The sequence below is a fragment of the Amphimedon queenslandica genome, unplaced genomic scaffold (genome assembly GCF_000090795.2).
Source record: "Amphimedon queenslandica unplaced genomic scaffold, v1.1 AMPQUscaffold_13508, whole genome shotgun sequence".
Lineage (NCBI taxonomy): Eukaryota > Metazoa > Porifera > Demospongiae > Haplosclerida > Niphatidae > Amphimedon > Amphimedon queenslandica.
This window is the reverse complement of record NW_003546256.1, coordinates 136,539-152,396: the sequence shown is the minus strand read 5'-3', so window position 1 is coordinate 152,396 and position 15,858 is coordinate 136,539. Positions and strand designations below refer to the sequence as shown.

At 36.5% G+C, this 15,858-nt stretch overlaps 10 protein-coding genes across 12 annotated transcripts; 5 read left to right on the top strand and 5 right to left on the bottom strand.

Moving 5' to 3' along the window:
- Positions 1-14: 14 nt before the first annotated feature.
- On the top strand, positions 15-1,603 carry LOC100640985 (protein FAM133B-like). Of its 2 annotated transcripts, none has more exons than XM_020008195.1 (8): positions 15-69; positions 115-212; positions 255-336; positions 475-549; positions 910-941; positions 994-1,033; positions 1,092-1,154; positions 1,362-1,603. In XM_020008195.1, the coding sequence occupies exons 1-8, from the start codon at positions 46-48 to the stop codon at positions 1,542-1,544; spliced, it is 597 nt and encodes a 198-aa protein (XP_019863754.1). In that variant the 5' UTR covers positions 15-45; the 3' UTR covers positions 1,545-1,603. The 2 variants fall into 2 exon arrangements, with proteins under 2 accessions (XP_019863754.1, XP_011409797.1); XM_011411495.2 differs by having other exon boundaries at positions 910-948; positions 995-1,033.
- Positions 1,604-1,705: 102 nt separating this feature from the next.
- LOC100633966 (profilin-like) lies at positions 1,706-2,552 on the bottom strand. Its single transcript, XM_003383600.2, has 2 exons — positions 2,290-2,552; positions 1,706-2,245 (listed from the first exon to the last, which is right to left on the bottom strand). Exons 1-2 carry the CDS (start codon positions 2,428-2,430, stop codon positions 1,964-1,966), a joined length of 423 nt encoding a protein of 140 aa, XP_003383648.1. The 5' UTR covers positions 2,431-2,552; the 3' UTR covers positions 1,706-1,963.
- A 94-nt stretch (positions 2,553-2,646) lies between these two features.
- Positions 2,647-4,885, top strand: LOC100640863 (COP9 signalosome complex subunit 6-like). Its single transcript, XM_003383655.3, has 8 exons — positions 2,647-2,826; positions 2,878-3,012; positions 3,213-3,301; positions 3,738-3,963; positions 4,011-4,103; positions 4,382-4,482; positions 4,530-4,598; positions 4,704-4,885. The coding sequence occupies exons 1-8, from the start codon at positions 2,673-2,675 to the stop codon at positions 4,773-4,775; spliced, it is 939 nt and encodes a 312-aa protein (XP_003383703.1). The 5' UTR covers positions 2,647-2,672; the 3' UTR covers positions 4,776-4,885.
- LOC109592866 (GTP-binding protein YPT6-like) lies at positions 4,867-6,453 on the bottom strand. The gene is made up of 9 exons (XM_020008199.1): positions 6,353-6,453; positions 6,226-6,291; positions 6,136-6,175; positions 6,034-6,066; positions 5,883-5,959; positions 5,472-5,585; positions 5,326-5,417; positions 5,182-5,279; positions 4,867-4,959 (listed from the first exon to the last, which is right to left on the bottom strand). The coding sequence occupies exons 1-8, from the start codon at positions 6,440-6,442 to the stop codon at positions 5,189-5,191; spliced, it is 603 nt and encodes a 200-aa protein (XP_019863758.1). The 5' UTR covers positions 6,443-6,453; the 3' UTR covers positions 4,867-4,959; positions 5,182-5,188.
- A 6-nt stretch (positions 6,454-6,459) lies between these two features.
- LOC100633840 (profilin-like) lies at positions 6,460-7,152 on the bottom strand. Its single transcript, XM_003383599.3, has 2 exons — positions 6,931-7,152; positions 6,460-6,876 (listed from the first exon to the last, which is right to left on the bottom strand). Exons 1-2 carry the CDS (start codon positions 7,075-7,077, stop codon positions 6,598-6,600), a joined length of 426 nt encoding a protein of 141 aa, XP_003383647.1. The 5' UTR covers positions 7,078-7,152; the 3' UTR covers positions 6,460-6,597.
- Positions 7,153-7,235: 83 nt separating this feature from the next.
- On the top strand, positions 7,236-9,006 carry LOC105316537 (uncharacterized). Its single transcript, XM_011411494.2, has 5 exons — positions 7,236-7,401; positions 7,445-7,563; positions 7,610-7,702; positions 8,187-8,838; positions 8,891-9,006. The coding sequence occupies exons 1-5, from the start codon at positions 7,324-7,326 to the stop codon at positions 8,957-8,959; spliced, it is 1,011 nt and encodes a 336-aa protein (XP_011409796.1). The 5' UTR covers positions 7,236-7,323; the 3' UTR covers positions 8,960-9,006.
- LOC100640735 (general transcription factor IIF subunit 2-like) lies at positions 8,992-10,204 on the top strand. Its single transcript, XM_003383654.3, has 6 exons — positions 8,992-9,169; positions 9,219-9,382; positions 9,433-9,514; positions 9,567-9,666; positions 9,711-9,851; positions 10,030-10,204. The coding sequence occupies exons 1-6, from the start codon at positions 9,006-9,008 to the stop codon at positions 10,147-10,149; spliced, it is 771 nt and encodes a 256-aa protein (XP_003383702.1). The 5' UTR covers positions 8,992-9,005; the 3' UTR covers positions 10,150-10,204.
- LOC109592790 (WD repeat-containing protein 73-like) lies at positions 10,114-11,746 on the bottom strand. Of its 2 annotated transcripts, none has more exons than XM_020008155.1 (10): positions 11,683-11,746; positions 11,571-11,638; positions 11,447-11,526; positions 11,303-11,388; positions 11,180-11,247; positions 11,060-11,129; positions 10,553-11,000; positions 10,474-10,510; positions 10,392-10,430; positions 10,114-10,341 (listed from the first exon to the last, which is right to left on the bottom strand). In XM_020008155.1, the coding sequence occupies exons 1-10, from the start codon at positions 11,721-11,723 to the stop codon at positions 10,187-10,189; spliced, it is 1,092 nt and encodes a 363-aa protein (XP_019863714.1). In that variant the 5' UTR covers positions 11,724-11,746; the 3' UTR covers positions 10,114-10,186. The 2 variants fall into 2 exon arrangements, with proteins under 2 accessions (XP_019863714.1, XP_019863719.1); XM_020008160.1 differs by having other exon boundaries at positions 10,483-10,510.
- Positions 11,726-14,039, top strand: LOC100640607 (calcium-binding protein 39-like). The gene is made up of 11 exons (XM_003383653.3): positions 11,726-11,810; positions 11,872-11,981; positions 12,033-12,093; positions 12,301-12,404; positions 12,464-12,582; positions 12,822-12,990; positions 13,145-13,204; positions 13,259-13,324; positions 13,378-13,521; positions 13,630-13,735; positions 13,796-14,039. Exons 2-11 carry the CDS (start codon positions 11,874-11,876, stop codon positions 13,903-13,905), a joined length of 1,047 nt encoding a protein of 348 aa, XP_003383701.1. The 5' UTR covers positions 11,726-11,810; positions 11,872-11,873; the 3' UTR covers positions 13,906-14,039.
- LOC100640480 (ras-related protein Rab-6A-like) lies at positions 14,009-15,686 on the bottom strand. Its single transcript, XM_003383652.3, has 7 exons — positions 15,538-15,686; positions 15,419-15,477; positions 15,311-15,364; positions 15,088-15,193; positions 14,684-14,889; positions 14,346-14,415; positions 14,009-14,241 (listed from the first exon to the last, which is right to left on the bottom strand). Exons 1-7 carry the CDS (start codon positions 15,605-15,607, stop codon positions 14,174-14,176), a joined length of 633 nt encoding a protein of 210 aa, XP_003383700.1. The 5' UTR covers positions 15,608-15,686; the 3' UTR covers positions 14,009-14,173.
- Between the last annotated feature and the right edge of the window lie 172 nt (positions 15,687-15,858).

The window sequence follows — 15,858 nt, the reverse complement described above, 5'->3', positions numbered from 1 at the left end:
TTAATTAGAGTAGGCTTAGTCACTTTGGCCACACCCAAATTCAAAATGGGGAAAAGAGACAAGCGAGTGGTATGCATAAAATGTTATTTTTCCTTCATTTTGTTGTTGTTTTAGGCCTTTATGAATCCGATAGCTTTGGCAAGAGCAAAAGGCCCTGTCCAACAGTCTGGACCTTCCATTAAAGATTACCTGGGGCGGTCCCGTCCTACTTTGTAAGTTATGATCACGTGACAGTCACGTGATGCCATTATTAGGTCTGAGATTGAGGAGAAAATGACGTCTTTTAAAAAGAAAGGTTCAGATGCACTCGCGGCATGGGAGGATCAAATGAACGAGGTGTGATCTCGTTAGTAATTATTATTGTAATTCAATACAATTATGATGTTTTAAAACAATGGAAGGTTTAATGGTTTATATATATGCTATATTTTAATCATGCATCATATTATCTATGCATTATGGTATATATTATAGTCTTATAAAGATGATCTGAAGAAGCACAGAGAGAGAAAGTTAAAGAAGAGTGTCAAGAAGTCAAAGAAGAAAGAAGTGAGGCATATCAGAACACACACACATAGTCACACACAGATAGATACAATGACTTAAGTTACCATCTGGCCACATACATCATCCTACTACACTATTTATAGTAATACTTGATTATACTGATTATGGTGTGTACATATTGTTTAGCTTTGTGGTTTTATCCTTGTCCCGATGTCCTCTGACATTGCTTTTGCTTACACCTTTCCTTGTAAGGATATAAGTATTTTAGCTATGCTCCGTGTTTATACAAAGTATTAGGAGAGATTATTCAGCTGTAGTATGCTGTCACTGCTGTGTGCATATTATGGTACATGTACATATGTGTGATATTTTCATATGATGATTGACTTTTTTTTTTGATAGAAAAAGAAGAAATCCTCCAGGGATAGGAGTAGGAGTAGGGTAAGAGAATGCATTAGCAATAAGTATCATGATTAATCTTTTCAAGTCTCCCTCTCCATCTTCCTCTTCAAATAGGAGCCATAAAGTAAAGTCTAGCATTTCTTTCCTCATCTCTATTTTGATTCTTTAATTTCCTCCAATAGAAATCAAAGAGAAAGAGGAAACATATTGATGACAGCTCGACTTCAAGCGAAGAAGATGAAATGGTTGGCTGCTTTAAAATTGGGATTTGGATGTTATTGCTTTTTTATAACACCCCTGACTATAGAGTAGAAAATCTATATCACTTTGAAATTTATTTTTTACAATTTCATACATGCACTAGACTTGTCCCTGTGTTATTTGTACATTATACATACATGTTTGTCCTATGGCACATATTCCTGTCTCACTTCCTCATTATGAATTTATAGGATGGGGACAAGAAAGGCAAATTGAGCTCAGATTCACCACATCCTCCCACTGATGGTCTCTTACCATTACCAAAGGGTTTATTGCCTCTACCAGTTCCCCTTGGGATCACTCGTGAAGCCACTTTGTCCAAGTCAACAACTGTAATATCAGAACCACATTCCATTGATGACAAAAATGCATGATACACTCTTGTTTACTAGTCTAAAAATTCTTACTAATTGTCTCATTACATGACTGTAAAGTGATCTGTAACATAACAGGGCAATATTTTTTTAGATGGGCGTGGTTATCAATAGGCCACGCCCATCACAGCAACCCTCCTCCACCTTGTGAATTCCAAGGATTCCATAAAACCACACAACCATCTTCTCTCAAAAAAAAAAACAGAATCAAGACAATAAATTATTAATCATAGCTTGAATAATAACACATATTAATAATAATTAAGTTTCTTTTAAGTTTAAATGTACACTAGCACAAAAAATAGAAACCGCTACTTAAAAAAAAGAAAAAAAAGTTCCAAAAATTGAATGTAACATACTTGATATTGCTAATAAACATATACAAACTGCTAAATAGATGACAGTCTTTTCCCTTCCATTCACATACCAAGTGATTCTAGATATTCAGCAATGACAGCGACAGCTTTGTTAGTATTGCCTTGCTGTCCACCCTCAGGACAATGGCCTATGACGATAGCCGTTTTCGATGCTTGCATTGTAAGAGCTCCGTGCTCCTTCTTCTTGGCATACACTGTCTTACCATCCTCTTCACGTAAAAATTGGTACTTTGTTTCCTCAACTCTGACACCATTTGCCTGAAAAACTGAAAAGTCTTTACTCTTAAAAGCTCTAGCTATATTGGCAAATTCTGTTGGGCTACCCTAATAAAACACAATGACACACGCACTGGTAGCACATTATTTACTTTCAAGGCATTAGCATGGCCAGCAGTGGTCCAACCAGCCCCTCCGTCGAGCCCAATGATACAGCATTTGTCTACATGAGCAGCACCACTAGCGTCTTTACTATGACCGATCAAATTATCGAGATACGAGTCCCAAGACATTATCAAAATAGAGAGGAGAGAGGCTTTGCTGAGTAAATCTGGGGACTGTGAATGAGGCGAGCTCCTCTTAACCCTGTCCAATGGCAATGGAGGTCACAAGGTGAATGATCTGCGCATGCGCGCAACATAAAATATTTACCTCAAGCCCCGCCTACTAGACCGCAAATCACACCGTCTCTAATTAAACAAATCAAAAAATCACGTGCTTTCACGTGGTTAATTTTAACCCTTTGTGAATTAAAATGGCGGACATTCCAATGGAAGAAGGAACTGAGCAAATCGTTACTGGTGGAGGGAGTAGTGGTTCTGTGAGTATCTCCATCCACCCTCTAGTTGTAATGAATGTATCTGATCACTTTACGCGTGTTAAAGTTCAAAATGACACCAATATTAGAGGTTTGTGCATACATGTAAAAAAATATTGCTTATTATTTTTTTACTGTTCAGTATTTGGTGCACTCTTGGGCCGTCAGAAAGGACGCAGTGTTGAGATATGCAATTCGTACGAGTTAGTAGTTGATACCACCAAAGAGAATAAACTGGTACTTGATAGAGAATATTTCCTGTCGAAAGAAGAACAATGTAAGTGTATCATTTTTTGGCAAAGAATGGTGTATTTTTAAAGTTTGTACAAGTTCAATGTCACGTGGTCGCAACCAATTCACAGAAAACATTATTTTGTCTTTCTAAAATTACCTGGCTATACTATTATATTACCCAACAACCATTGTTTTGACTTTCACTCTCTCTCTCTCTCTCTCTCTCTCTCTCCCTTTTATTAGTTAAACAAGTATTTGCTGATATGGAGTTTGTGGGTTGGTACACAACTGGAGACACACCCTCAACTGATGACATTGATTTACATGAGCAGGTATGTATACTGTGAACATGATATTAGCATACTTGTTGTCGTTATTATTATCATTATTATTATTATTTTTATTATTTTTATTATTATAAATGAAAGTTAGAATTAGGACAAAGTTAGGGCAGAATGAAAAATGAAATAAAAATAATTAGGTTGATAGAGATATATAAAAATAATAATAATAATAATAATTTAATAAGGATAAAGTTAAATTATGGATTTAAGTCATTATAAGGTCCAAAGGGGCTCCGTCACAGGTATCAACAGATCTCCATTTTGTCCTGGAGCCATGGAGACAGAGTATAGAGGCTCGAATGATGGCGAATGTTAAGCGAGTCCTGATTATTATCATTATTATGATTATTATTATTATTATTATTATTATTATTATTATTATTATTATTATTATTATTATTATTATTATTATTATTATTATTAGATATGTCATGATAGAGAGAATAGTCTTCTTTTAAAGCTAAATGCATCAGCCAGAACTGATCAGCTCCCATTGACAATTTATGAGTCCCTTATTGAAATGGTAGAAGGAAAGACTAAACTGGTTTTTTCCGGTTTGCCATACACACTCGCAACTGAAGAGGCTGAGAGGATAGGAGTGGATCATATTGCTAGAGTCTCTGTTACTGGATCTGCCGAGACTTCAGCCGGTGGGTTCAGCTATTTTTATGGTAAGACTTATTTTTTAATGTTTTAGTTGCTGAGCAATTAAGTGGAATGTATGGAGCAGTCAAAATGTTATACACAAGAGTTAGACTAATCGTCGATTATCTTAGATCCGTTAGATCTGGTAAGAGATCAAAGAGAGAGAGAGAGGAAGAGAAACTAGAGTAGAGAGAGATGTGGAGATTAAATAGAGCACATTCTGCTAAGAAGACACACTAGAGAGTGAAGACTTTGTGTAAATTATGTCAAATTATGTTTATGCTAGTTCATGCAAATAATTTGAGTTCTTTGTCCTTCTTTCTGTCTCTCCCACACACTCAAAGAGAGAGTAAATGATTGGCATTTATTTAATAATGCATATCAGGTATCAGCAATTCTTATTACTGTTGTTGTTATTTGCAGGAGAACTAGCTCCTAATAATGCTATCCTGAGAGACATCTCTAGTCTATGCAATCAGCTACCAGTCCTTGATAATCAACTCTTTGAGAAGAGCTTTCAAGATGTAAGTGAACATGCTGCCAAATTTTAATCTTATCATTACTTATGTAGCAAACTAGTGAAGTACTGCTGGTGGCATATTTAGCTTCAATCACGAAAGGACTGGGTACAGCTAATGAGGTATGCTCATTAATATTTAAGTATAATCATATGCCACACCTCTTATTAATTAATTAATCATGGTCACACCCCTTTGTTATAGTTAATAATGTACTTCTTATATAGTTTATATCAAAAGTGAATGTGGTTCACAATAGACACGGGATGGCAAGAAGAAGCAAAGGGTTGCCATTCTAACTGAGTATTATAATCTTTCATTTTGTGTCTCAACTTCATTTTGATTTGTCTTGTTTCCTTGTTTTGTTTGAGTTGTAGCTTCCAATTATTATGAACATGAAGTGATACATGAATATGTGTAATTTTTAATGTGTCGTTTGTGATTGTTGGCTCGTTATCCATAGTGTTTTCATTGCGTCTGAACCTTTGAAACAAGCAACAGCCAGATGTGAAGGAAAGAGAAAGAAGGAAAGGAGAGAGAGAGAGAGAGAGAGAGAGAGAGAGAGAGAGAGAGAGAGAGAGAGAGAGAGAGAGAGAGAGAGAGAGAGGGAGGGAGGGAGGGAGGAGAGCCCAGCAGAGAGAAAGAGAAGAAAGGAGAGAGAATTAATTTGGTCAAGTATTAGATAGCTTAATTACATGTACTTACCTCTCCCTTACTTTGTGTCATCTGGCAGAGTTTGTGATAGTAAGTAAGTGATATATTCTTTAACCTCTTTGTCTGTTATACCTCTTGTTAAGTAAACACTACAAAATGGGGGCTAATGTGTACTTTTATGCTGCACGCCCATACCTCAGATTGCTGTACAGCTTTGAAGATAAGAGCCACTTCTTTACTTTGTCCACAGCACTCGTGCTTGCCTGTTTGTTGTCAATAAGGTCGGCCTATTAGAATAGCATAGGGAGGCACGTAGGAACCATCCATCAACGTTCATTTACTTTATTGATGAATATTGCCAGCTTTGAAGTCTCTACGTATTGTGTAACACACTCGAGCCATTCTTCAACTGACTTCACACTGAGTTTTGACACATCAAACACTAATATACACAACTGGGTTTGTATGCGTGTGTATATACATGTAAACAAGTTGTTTTACTCATTATTATTTATTTATAATAATAAAGGCAGTATTAGTAGTAGTAGTGCAACTGCGGGTTGTTTTTATAAGACTCCTTCCCATGTTTATTTCCCCATCTCATATGTTTTGCCTCCTGTTGGCAAAGTTTACTGTTAATCTTAGGCGTACAATCACTTTCATTCTGTATGCACTCAATAGACCTCTGGCCCTTATCAACAACAGCTGCATTGTTATTATGCCGTAATGCTAGACCAACCAGCCTTACTAACCTCACTCTGTGGAAGTAAATGTTTATATATGTCTCTGTACTCAGGGCTTCCAGCCAAATCCCAAAATGTTACTTCCACTATAAAACAAATGATCATAATCTTAATCAATGGATTTTGGTTTATATTATTTGGTTTTATCTAATACATGTACCTTCTGTATCTCCTATAGTGCAGTGTTTATGGCCTAAATGGATATAGTTAAGGATGTTTTTGTTATTTCTGTAGCAATCAGAGTAGGTATATGTGTACTTACCATAATCTGCTCCAACTGTCGGATGACTTTGAGCACTAAACTTTAGATAGATTGTATGTTTTTATTTTGGTAATATTTATTTATTTATACTTTTCCTTCACAAAATTGTTTGATAAGTGTTGTCTTTCCCGAGCCTGCCTCCCCTACAAAAGTAACCTATCACCATGACGCACATAATAATGATATTAATATGTAATACACGAGGTAAAGTAGCTACCTTTCTCCATAGCAGCTCTCCTCTTGTTGAATGGTTGGCCATTTTATCAATGGATGGGTGTATAAGCAGCAGGCAGCTCAAGGCTTGCATATGTTGTAATCAATGAATCACATTAAAACCAACATTGAAAATATTGATAATGATAATGAAATTAAATTAAAGCTAAGTCATCTCAGCAAACTAAAAATAATGATAATGATAATAATAGGAGCTAATTACAAACAAGAACATTTCAGTTTTTGTTCCTATACTCCAACGGAGACCAAGTATTCCACAATATCATTGACAGCTTTGTTTGCTGTCCCTTGTTGCTTTCCTTCAGGGCAATGAGCTATAATGACTGCTGTCTTTGAAGCTTGCAGGGTAACTGCTCCATGCTCTTTTTTCTTGGCAAATACTGTGTTGTCCATTTCCCGTAGGAACTGGTACTTCAAACCACCTACTCTTACCCCATTCATTGTGAAAGTGTCATACTTTTTGCTATTGAAGCATTGAGCTATCGTTTTTGCTTCGGGCTGTGTAATCTGAAATAGGAAAACATTTGTCCTATATTATTTTTGACTGGTACTATAATATACCTGAATAGCATTAGCGTGTGTAGCAGTTATCCAAAGGCTGCCTCCATCATTCATGCCTATTATGCATGCTTTGTCTATATGAGTGTTGCCAGCTCCATCTTTACTGCGTGCAATTAAGTTGTCTAGATACGGATCCCATGCAGACATTGCTCCTTGCCTAACTTTTCCACTTCTTTCTCAACAATGACAGCTCTGCGACACTCCGGTTCTTTCGCTGTTTTTAATACGAGAAGGTCACTACTGCGCATGCGCAGTAAAAGGACAATTTAGTAGGTGTGGTAGCAGTTACCACGTGGTTTCTGTATACTTCCGTATATATAATTTACTGCCTTTTTGGCATTTTTTGTGATTTTTTAATTTTTTGCAAAAAAAACCTTAAAAAGTGGGGAAAACATGAGCAGACATGGTGGCAAAAGATTAAGTGTCTTTGATAGACTTGGGCCTGGAAATGATGACGAAATTACACCTCCTGTAAGTTCCACAGTGAAAATTGTATTAAATTCATTTACACTAGCATTCCAGCAGCAGCTCGCGTCACAGTAGACACTACTCTAGCTCAGAAAAGCATGAAAGATCTTCCTCTCATTTACCACCTCTCTCAACTGAGGAGAGGTCTAGGGATAAGAGAACAAGGTGAGTGTGTCAACCCTTGGTTCCAATTAAAGCCCACTCCTTATAGTGACCCACCTCCTCGTAAGCACAGGCATCCTGATGATGAAGACTCAACAAAGCGAGAGAAAGCAACACCAACTTTACGCAAGGATATAAAATTGTAAGATGATTGTATTGAGGACAGGGTTTCCTGCACATAGTGTTCAAGCAGGTTTTTTGTCAGTGGGTGCTTGAAAATTGACAAAATTACATATGAGAGAATTCTTCATTTTTATATTTTATTTTGATATGTATACATGTTTTTATGTTGTGTAGCAAGTTTGAACTGATTCCAATCAAATTTGGGTTTTTTACAAATTTTTAAAGTTACTCAAAAATTGGGCCAAAGTCCCTGTACTATAGTACAGGGTTTTTGGCCAAATTTTGCCAAAAATGACTAGGAGAGAATTTTTCATTTTTGTATTTTTTTCTGATACACATACATGTTCTTATGTTGTGTAGCAAGTTTGAACTGATTCTGATCAAATTTGGATTTTATATGAATTTTTAAAGTTGCTTGCCAGCTCGTGTAGTTAGCTCACTTAGCATGCTTTGTGGGAAACCCTGATTGGATGATGCATTCATTAATTTTTATTTATGTGTAGGAGTAAGCCTTCAAGAGGCAGTGGAAGAGATCATGAGCTAGCTGATGAACTAACTCATTCAAAGAGAAAGCGAGAAGCTACAAGTGACAATGAAACCCATCACAGGGAACCCAAACGACAGAAAATATCTGACTCTTCGTTGGAGAGACATCACCAGCTGCACAAGTCAGAAAAGAAAGAAGCCGAGGGTCAGTCCAGGTCAAAGGAGTCCAGTGCTGGTAGTAGCAAGAAGCGTTTAACTACGTCAGAGTCACAGAATGACCCTGACCCAGAGCTTGATTGGGATCTGCTCTCTAAGTTCCCAAATTACAAAGCGTCATCATTGAAAATGAATTCTTTAGAGAGACATAAAGCTGGATCGGTGTTATCTTTCATCGGGGTTTCGCCATCTCTAGCAGGGCCTGTCCTAGCTGATCAGGCTGTTAGAACAGTTACTGAGCACCTAAAGAAAGAACATGGTGACTCAATTCAAGCAGAAACACTTAGTGACCCTTTTGGAGGTCACCAGACAGCTGCTTTAGGTGCGGCTAATTTAAGAAGAACTTTAAAAAGCTCTCAGTCATTTGATATTGGCTATTGTCGTAGAGCTTTAACTGCACGTGCTGATTTTATGCTCAGGAAGAGATTTCTTGGTAACAAGTATAGCAACAAAGTAAGTGGTTCGTGAACAAATAGGAAAGAAATAATTTTATTTTGTGTTTTAGAATGATGAATTCAGAGCTGGATTTTCACATTACTATTCTGCAAGTCTAAGATTGTATCAACAAAGTTGAGACTAACTATTTTTTGGTTAATTAATTACAGTTTATTATAAATAAAATGGCTACCAGTGGTACTCCTGGAAAGAGAAAGAGAGATATGCGTTCTCTCAATACTAGCAATGCTTCACGTGGTGTATGGCTCGTAAAAGTGCCTAACTATGTGTCTGAGAGGTGGAAGAAAGCGAAAAAGGACCAGGAACTTGGCAGAATGAGAATCACAAGGTAAAATTATTTCGAGACTGCCTTGTATATAGTAATGCATGTAAAATAGGAATCCAAATAATTCTACAACAGTTCAGTTTTTCTTGGCACCAGAACTCCTTGAAGTAAAAATGGAAGATGGTACGGTCACACAATTACCTAAAGACCATCGTGTAAATCTGCAAGAAACAAAACACCAGTCGTTATCTGTATTTACCGAAAGCCAATCAGGCGGTAAGAGTGAGAAAGAGGGAATCTTTATTAATAATCGAATACTTCATTAGGTGATCTTGTGATAGAAGGCAAGATAAGTCAAAGAGCTGAAATACAACCAGTCGATAGTTCTATATACATGTCACTGAAAAAGTATGTACATGTTATGAGTTTACCACACCCGGTCCTATTACTCCTCATTCAGGCATCAAATTCAACAAGCAGAAAAAACGAAATTCACAGCAAGCCATCTTAATGAGTTACCCAGTCACTCGTATAAGCCTGTAGCTTATCACCCAGAACACGTGAGAAAAGGAAATGTTTCTCATTATGTTTCTCTCACTGACAGGAAGCAATTGAGAGGAAGAAGAAAGAGCCTAAGAAAGCCAGAGATGATAAAAATGTTGTCTTTGATTTGTTATTCTCTGCTTTTCAGCGTCACCAATACTACACATTTAAGGATCTAGTGGACATTACTCAACAACCAGCTGTGAGTCGCTTTTAAAATTGGGTCTAATTTTTTGTTGACACTCTTATGCTATGCTAAAAGTTTGGTGTTTGGTACTAAAATTTCTAGCTTGCATTAGCAAAATTCAATAGAAATGGGCTGGACGGTGACTGTTTTTGAAGAAAGAGCATTAATGTACTTTTATTATTAAATTTTGTAGACATACTTAAAGGAAATATTAAAGGAAGTCTGTATATACAACACTAAGTCGCCACACAAATACATGTGGGAATTGAAGCCGGAGTACAGCTTGTCACAACAATCAACTTCAAAATCATAAAAATAGCATTTTTTAAAATAATTTGAATCTTAAATGATTATTCGTTGTACTGCCACATGTGTAGCCCTCCATCACTGCCTGCTGATATCAATAACCTTGGAATGCTTTGATGCCAGATGTGTCCGTGAACTTTGACTGATTCTGCCCCTTCCTTCTCATGTCCATCATGTGTGAAGATAGCTTTTGGCGGCACTAATAATATTTTATTATTATATAGACTGTGTGTATACTTAAAATCTTACTCGATGTTGTGTCATAGATTATAATGCCAGGATGGAGGCCTGCCAAATAATAAAAGGAAATTATAATTATTAAATTGTTAACCTGAGTAACCTAAGAGTCTGTCATTATATGGCGATATCTACAGAGAATAGATCTATGTTGTTGATACACTCTTACTTACTGTTAGAGTAAGGTATTGTGATGAATGAAATGTGGTTGGCATAGTGCAACAATAGAATGGTTTTTCATATGAGCGGCTGTCATATAATCGCAGGGAGCCAGCATCAGACAGAGTACCAATGATATTGGAAGTACAAGATAAGGCATAGTCATCATGAGTCTCGGCATCCATTGAACATCGAGTAGGTGTCGCTGAAAATGGTTCCCTAGTATCAACAACTAAGATTTCTCCATAGTTTCCCGAACATAAGACTATTTGATGTGGGCTGCCAAAGTAAAGTGCATCGTGTAGTTTTGTTTTATCCAGTACAGTCTCCCAACTAACAGAGTGAGAAACTACGTCATAAATTTGTACGTGACCATCATCAGGTGGTGAATTTGATCCTAATAGCAGGTGCTGGTCATTGCTCTCGCTCTTCCAGTAATCAATATGAGTTATGCATTGGCTCCTATTTATGTTGACATGTAATTTCAAAGTTTACAAAAATAAACTGTTGTTATTAGTTACCTTGCAGTTTCACATTCTTTATGATGAGGTAGTGGTGGAACGATACTAGAAGCAATTTCAACCAATAGATCTATAATAAAAATTATAGTATACCCATTACCCACTGTAAACTAAGAATACCTGGGCTTCTTTCATCTTCTCTCCACCAGTGTAGTGAACGCTTATCAGCATTGCAGAGCACAGCTTGCCTATTAAGATCATTCATGCATTTTGTGAGGTTGCAGAGTACTATCTATATTTTACTGGTTAGACATTTCTTGGATGCAATTTATTGAAAATGGGATAACAGCTCCAGCAGATATTTTAAAATCTCTTCCACCAGTTATTTCCTAAGACAAAAAAACAAGCCTAGCCCTAGCTTGCAAGGTTTTACGATAATCATTGTACTTTATTTGTGATTTTGGTCGGAAGTGTTAGAAGCGATAGCTCTCTTTTGTTTGCAAGTGTTTGACCATAAACCCACACTCCTGGCATTAAAAAATATGCATGCAAAAAAATTATTTTAATCTACCTTTATCTGATGCTAAGTACATTAAATGAACTGGAGTACTGAGGTCATACATAAAGAGTTGTTCATATCTATTGATTGTGTGATAAAATCAAAACGATAAAGCCAGGACAACCTTTCCAAACTTGATATCAGCCAATCATCATCGTCGTCCATGTTTAGGGGAGTGTTTCAAGTGTACGGAACTGACTCAAAATAAACGGAGTTATCCGGTACATACAAAGCAACGCCCAACCTCAGCAGGTAAGTTTCTCTCTCCCTCCCTCTCTTCATTCCTCTCTCTCTTTCATCCTTCTCTGTCAAGATATGCCTTTGTTTGCGAAAGTAAAAAACCCACTGGAGCTCGTCAAAAGCCTGAGGGACTACCTACTAGTCCTAGAGCAGCATGGATCCGGTTCAAAGAAAGCAGAAAAGGTATGTGTCTGTGAATATAACTTAATGTATTTATATCCAGTATGTATATAGGCTGTGGAAGAGTCATCAAAGATTCTCCAGCAAATAAAGAGCATTCTGTATGGGTCTGGAGGTGAGGAAATATACTGTGTACATACGATAGATCTGATTTTATACCACATACAATGTACATGTACGCAGTAGTTTTCGTCATGTGTTAATTTTCATAATTTTTTGAGTGCTCACCTTAATCACAAACCATCTCCAATGCCATTCTATTATATTAAATTTTGGCATATTTGTTATTTTTTAACCCTCACACCTACTCATTGCTCACCAGATCATGAACCACAGACTGAACTCGCTGCTCAACTTGCTCAAGAATTTTATAACTTTGACATGCCGTTTCATATTATTAAAAACCTCGCGAACCTTGACTTTGAGGTAAAGAAGATACATATCGCTCTTCTTTCGTGTACATTATTGCTTTCTTCCCCTTTCAGGCGAAAAAGGACGTAGCTCAGATATTTAATAACATATTAAGACGACAGATAGGTGTAAGATCACCAACTGTCGAGTACATATGTACAAAGAGCGATATATTGTTCATGCTGGTCAGAGGGTAAGCCACTGCACTATATTATACATGTATCATGACAAGGATTGTATGTGTAATGTAATGAATGATTATTTGTGGTACTTGAAGGATTTTTAATGTGATATCATTATGTTGATCACTGTTATTGCATCCTTTTTGGACTGGCCCAAAATGACACCATATTTCTTGTCTGGCTAGGCTGCCAGAGGGGAAATTAGGATTGTATATTCTTGACATTGAAATAATAACTTATTTTGTGGTAGATATGATAATCCTGACATTGCCCTCAACTGTGGAGTCATGTTAAGGGAATGCATCAAACACGAGCTGTTGGCTAAGATAGTCCTCGAATCGGAGTCTTTTTATTCTTTTTATACGTACGTGGAACTCTCAACCTTTGACATTGCTTCTGATGCTTTCTCAACCTTTAAGGTACAGCATACAGTGTACTTGATATTATTATGTGATGTCACCCACACACCCTCTCCCTTGATGATGTAAATTATGTCATTATGTGTAGCAGTATGTAGCTATGGTATCTCTCTCTCTCTTTCTCTCTCTCTCTCTCTCTCTTGTTTGTCATTAGGAATTGCTGACAAGACACAAAGTCCTCTGTGCTCAATTTTTGGAAGGCTCGTATGATAAAGTATTCACTTCATTCTCTCATTGCGTACACACGTATTATTATTATTATTTTTAGGTTTTCGACAAGTATCATGTTTTACTTAATTCTGAAAACTATGTGACAAGAAGACAGTCACTGAAAGTAACTAATAATGTGTAGCCAACTAGCCATGACCTTGACTCTCCTTCTTCCAGTTATTAGGAGAGCTATTGCTGGATAGACACAATTACACTGTGATGACCCGTTACATTAGTAATCCAGAGAATCTCAAGATGATAATGAACATGTTGAGAGACAAGAGCAGAAACATACAATTTGAGGCTTTTCATGTTTTCAAGGTAATGAAGTTATGCTGTTGCTTTATTAAGTTCCCTTTGTTCATGCGGGCTTCTTCTGTCTGCTTCATTTTAATTTTGTTCCTCTTTCTCCCTCCCTGATGTGCACAGGTTTTTGTGGCTAATCCAAACAAGGCCAAACCAATACAGGATATCTTACTCAAAAATCAAGAAAGACTTGTTGATTTTCTTATGAAATTCCACAATGACAGAACGGGTAAGTAGTGGTGTTGTGGGCGTGGTTCTGATTTGACTCTACCCACTTTTGATTTTTTAGAGGATGAGCAATTTAATGACGAGAAACAGTTTCTAATTAAACAAATAAAAGAAATGTCGGAAGGAGATGGAGGCAAAGTGGGAGGGGCAGTGGGAGGAGCTACATCATAAAGTTGTTATTTATATGCAGACAATAAAGGAAACGCTTTTAATGAACAATCCATTAACTATTGTATAATTAATCATTATTATTATTATTATTATTATTATTATGTTTATTCTTTTGAAAATGTTGATTGTAATAATAAGGAGAAAAGAGAATGAGAGAGAAAAGTAATTGTAAAGTACTTTATAAACTCATAGAGCAAGTGCAATAATAATAATAATAATAATAATAATAACAATAATATCTGTTAGTGAATATTTTTACTAATAAATTTTAACACCAACATTTATTTTCGTCTTGCTGCTCTCCAGATCCATTCTCTGGTAACCGAACCTCGACTACTGTAATAAATGTCAAGACAATAACACTAGCTACAATAAACTCATTCTTTTCTCTCTACCCCCCCCCCTCTCTCTTTCTCTCTTCTCTTCTGTTGCAAGGATACTGTCGTCTTTATTCTGTTTCTCTTGATTATTTTCCATTCCAGGGAGAGCAGCTGCAACTCTTCGAAACAACTACAACCACACAATATAAGTAAAGATTACTGACTATGCCTGCTTTTGATAAAGTCTTAGGTGTAAAGTGTATCTGGTATTGATAAATTTAGAAAAACTATCGGCAAGTATTGTTCATACTGACTTGCAAACCATTCCATGCATATTTAAATGTGCATGTACATAGTTCATTTTTCTGTTTAGAATGTGGTAACAGGAGCTAATGCATTCCACTATTACTTGGACTATTGATGAAGGACGGAAGACAACTAGCCACACATGTACTCACCTGCTTGACATTGTAGCCAGCTTTTGCTGATGTTTCTATGAACATTACTCCTAGCTCTTGAGCTTTCCTTTCTCCCTCGTCCATTGATACCTGACGCTTGTCCTGTAGGTCGGTTTTATTACCAACAAGCATGATGATGACATCAGTCCCCCTCTCTGCCCTCACGTCCTCTATCCACTTGTTAACTTGTTGGAACGAGTTTGAATCTGGAGGAACAAAAAAATAATACATGTAGTATATCGGGTGATTTTTTACTTAAAAAAACTTTTGCAAGTTGACTATGTAAATGTTTTAGTTTGCATGTACTCGTCAAATATATTTTATAATAAAAATTGGCAAGTAAGTTACATTGATTAAGTGTTAAAAGAATTGAAGACGGTACAAGACCTGTGTTATGAACTAACTTGTGATATCATACACAACGACAGCAACAGTTGAGTCTCTGATATAAGACGGTATCAAACTACGAAACCTTTCCTGTCCAGCTGTATCCCATAATTGAAGACGAACCTACAAGGGAGGAGTAAGGGGAGTGGCCAATATTCCCCCTCTTTTTAAAATTAATTTTATTATTATTTTGCATAACTTTCCCCCCCCCAGCCCTCTTGCCCCCTCTCTCTGTCTCACCGTTCTATCTTCAAGGTACATAGTCTTAGATAGGAAATCAATACCAATGGTTGCCTAGTTAAGAAAACAGAGGTGAGAGGTTTTGAATGAAAGCTTATGGTAAATTACTTGATATGTGTTATCAAAACTATCATACATGAACCTCGTTATCAATGAAGTTTTGCCAACTACAATAAATAAAAAATAGATTTAAAAAATTGAAAATAATTATAATTATTTTCACTTACCACTTTGTTCTCCTAGAAAGACAAGTTTGAACTTTCTCAAAGGATTACTAAAATCTGCTGAGGCTGACATGACTAAATATATTCTACGTCTTTTACTCTAGAAAACAATGGCCTCCTTTTGAGAGTTGAGGCTTAGATTTGAGAAAAAGGGTTGTATTATACCGCCTCCCAATACAACCGGAATTAATTAATAAAGCAAAACCGGAAGTAATAAAATTTGACCGGAAGTGAAACGAAACCGGAAGTAGTAAAATTTAATTAAACAGGAAGTAAAACGAAACCGGATGTAATAAAACTTCAACCGGAAGTGAATAAAAATCA

Bases quoted from the DNA above. Each gene is read 5' to 3' on its own strand.
- LOC100640985 (XM_011411495.2), top strand. From the start codon at position 46: ATGGGGAAAAGAGACAAGCGAGTG. The intron at 337-474 runs GTGTGATCTCGT...TATATATTATAG, and splicing joins GGGAGGATCAAATGAACGAG to TCTTATAAAGATGATCTGAA. The intron at 550-909 runs GTGAGGCATATC...TTTTTTTGATAG, and splicing joins AGAAGTCAAAGAAGAAAGAA to AAAAAGAAGAAATCCTCCAG.
- LOC100633966 (XM_003383600.2), bottom strand. From the start codon at position 2,430: ATGTCTTGGGACTCGTATCTCGATAATTTGATCGGTCATAGTAAAGAC. The intron at 2,246-2,289 runs GTAAATAATGTG...GTGTTTTATTAG, and splicing joins GCCATGCTAATGCCTTGAAA to GGTAGCCCAACAGAATTTGC.
- LOC100640863 (XM_003383655.3), top strand. From the start codon at position 2,673: ATGGCGGACATTCCAATGGAAGAAGGAACTGAGCAAATCGTTACTGGT. The intron at 2,827-2,877 runs GTTTGTGCATAC...TTTACTGTTCAG, and splicing joins AAATGACACCAATATTAGAG to TATTTGGTGCACTCTTGGGC. The intron at 3,964-4,010 runs GTGGGTTCAGCT...TTAATGTTTTAG, and splicing joins ATCTGCCGAGACTTCAGCCG to TTGCTGAGCAATTAAGTGGA.
- LOC109592866 (XM_020008199.1), bottom strand. From the start codon at position 6,442: ATGCAAGCCTTGAGCTGCCTGCTGCTTATACACCCATCCATTGATAAA. The intron at 5,418-5,471 runs GTAAATGAACGT...CTATTCTAATAG, and splicing joins TGGCAATATTCATCAATAAA to GCCGACCTTATTGACAACAA. The intron at 5,280-5,325 runs GTATGGGCGTGC...CCCATTTTGTAG, and splicing joins AAGCTGTACAGCAATCTGAG to TGTTTACTTAACAAGAGGTA.
- LOC100633840 (XM_003383599.3), bottom strand. From the start codon at position 7,077: ATGTCTGCATGGGATCCGTATCTAGACAACTTAATTGCACGCAGTAAA. The intron at 6,877-6,930 runs GTATATTATAGT...TTCCTATTTCAG, and splicing joins CACACGCTAATGCTATTCAG to ATTACACAGCCCGAAGCAAA.
- LOC105316537 (XM_011411494.2), top strand. From the start codon at position 7,324: ATGAGCAGACATGGTGGCAAAAGATTAAGTGTCTTTGATAGACTTGGG. The intron at 7,703-8,186 runs GTAAGATGATTG...ATTTATGTGTAG, and splicing joins TTACGCAAGGATATAAAATT to GAGTAAGCCTTCAAGAGGCA. The intron at 8,839-8,890 runs GTAAGTGGTTCG...TTTGTGTTTTAG, and splicing joins GTAACAAGTATAGCAACAAA to AATGATGAATTCAGAGCTGG.
- LOC100640735 (XM_003383654.3), top strand. From the start codon at position 9,006: ATGGCTACCAGTGGTACTCCTGGAAAGAGAAAGAGAGATATGCGTTCT. The intron at 9,170-9,218 runs GTAAAATTATTT...CATGTAAAATAG, and splicing joins GGCAGAATGAGAATCACAAG to GAATCCAAATAATTCTACAA. The intron at 9,852-10,029 runs GTGAGTCGCTTT...TAAATTTTGTAG, and splicing joins ACATTACTCAACAACCAGCT to ACATACTTAAAGGAAATATT.
- LOC109592790 (XM_020008155.1), bottom strand. From the start codon at position 11,723: ATGGACGACGATGATGATTGGCTGATATCAAGTTTGGAAAG. The intron at 11,639-11,682 runs GTTGTCCTGGCT...CACAATCAATAG, and splicing joins CTGATATCAAGTTTGGAAAG to ATATGAACAACTCTTTATGT. The intron at 11,130-11,179 runs GTATTCTTAGTT...TTTTTATTATAG, and splicing joins AGAAGATGAAAGAAGCCCAG to ATCTATTGGTTGAAATTGCT.
- LOC100640607 (XM_003383653.3), top strand. From the start codon at position 11,874: ATGCCTTTGTTTGCGAAAGTAAAAAACCCACTGGAGCTCGTCAAAAGC. The intron at 11,982-12,032 runs GTATGTGTCTGT...GTATGTATATAG, and splicing joins GTTCAAAGAAAGCAGAAAAG to GCTGTGGAAGAGTCATCAAA. The intron at 13,522-13,629 runs GTAATGAAGTTA...TGATGTGCACAG, and splicing joins AGGCTTTTCATGTTTTCAAG to GTTTTTGTGGCTAATCCAAA.
- LOC100640480 (XM_003383652.3), bottom strand. From the start codon at position 15,607: ATGTCAGCCTCAGCAGATTTTAGTAATCCTTTGAGAAAGTTCAAACTT. The intron at 14,890-15,087 runs GTTAGTTCATAA...TTGTTCCTCCAG, and splicing joins CGTTGTGTATGATATCACAA to ATTCAAACTCGTTCCAACAA. The intron at 14,242-14,345 runs GTATCCTTGCAA...CATTTATTACAG, and splicing joins GAAACAGAATAAAGACGACA to TAGTCGAGGTTCGGTTACCA.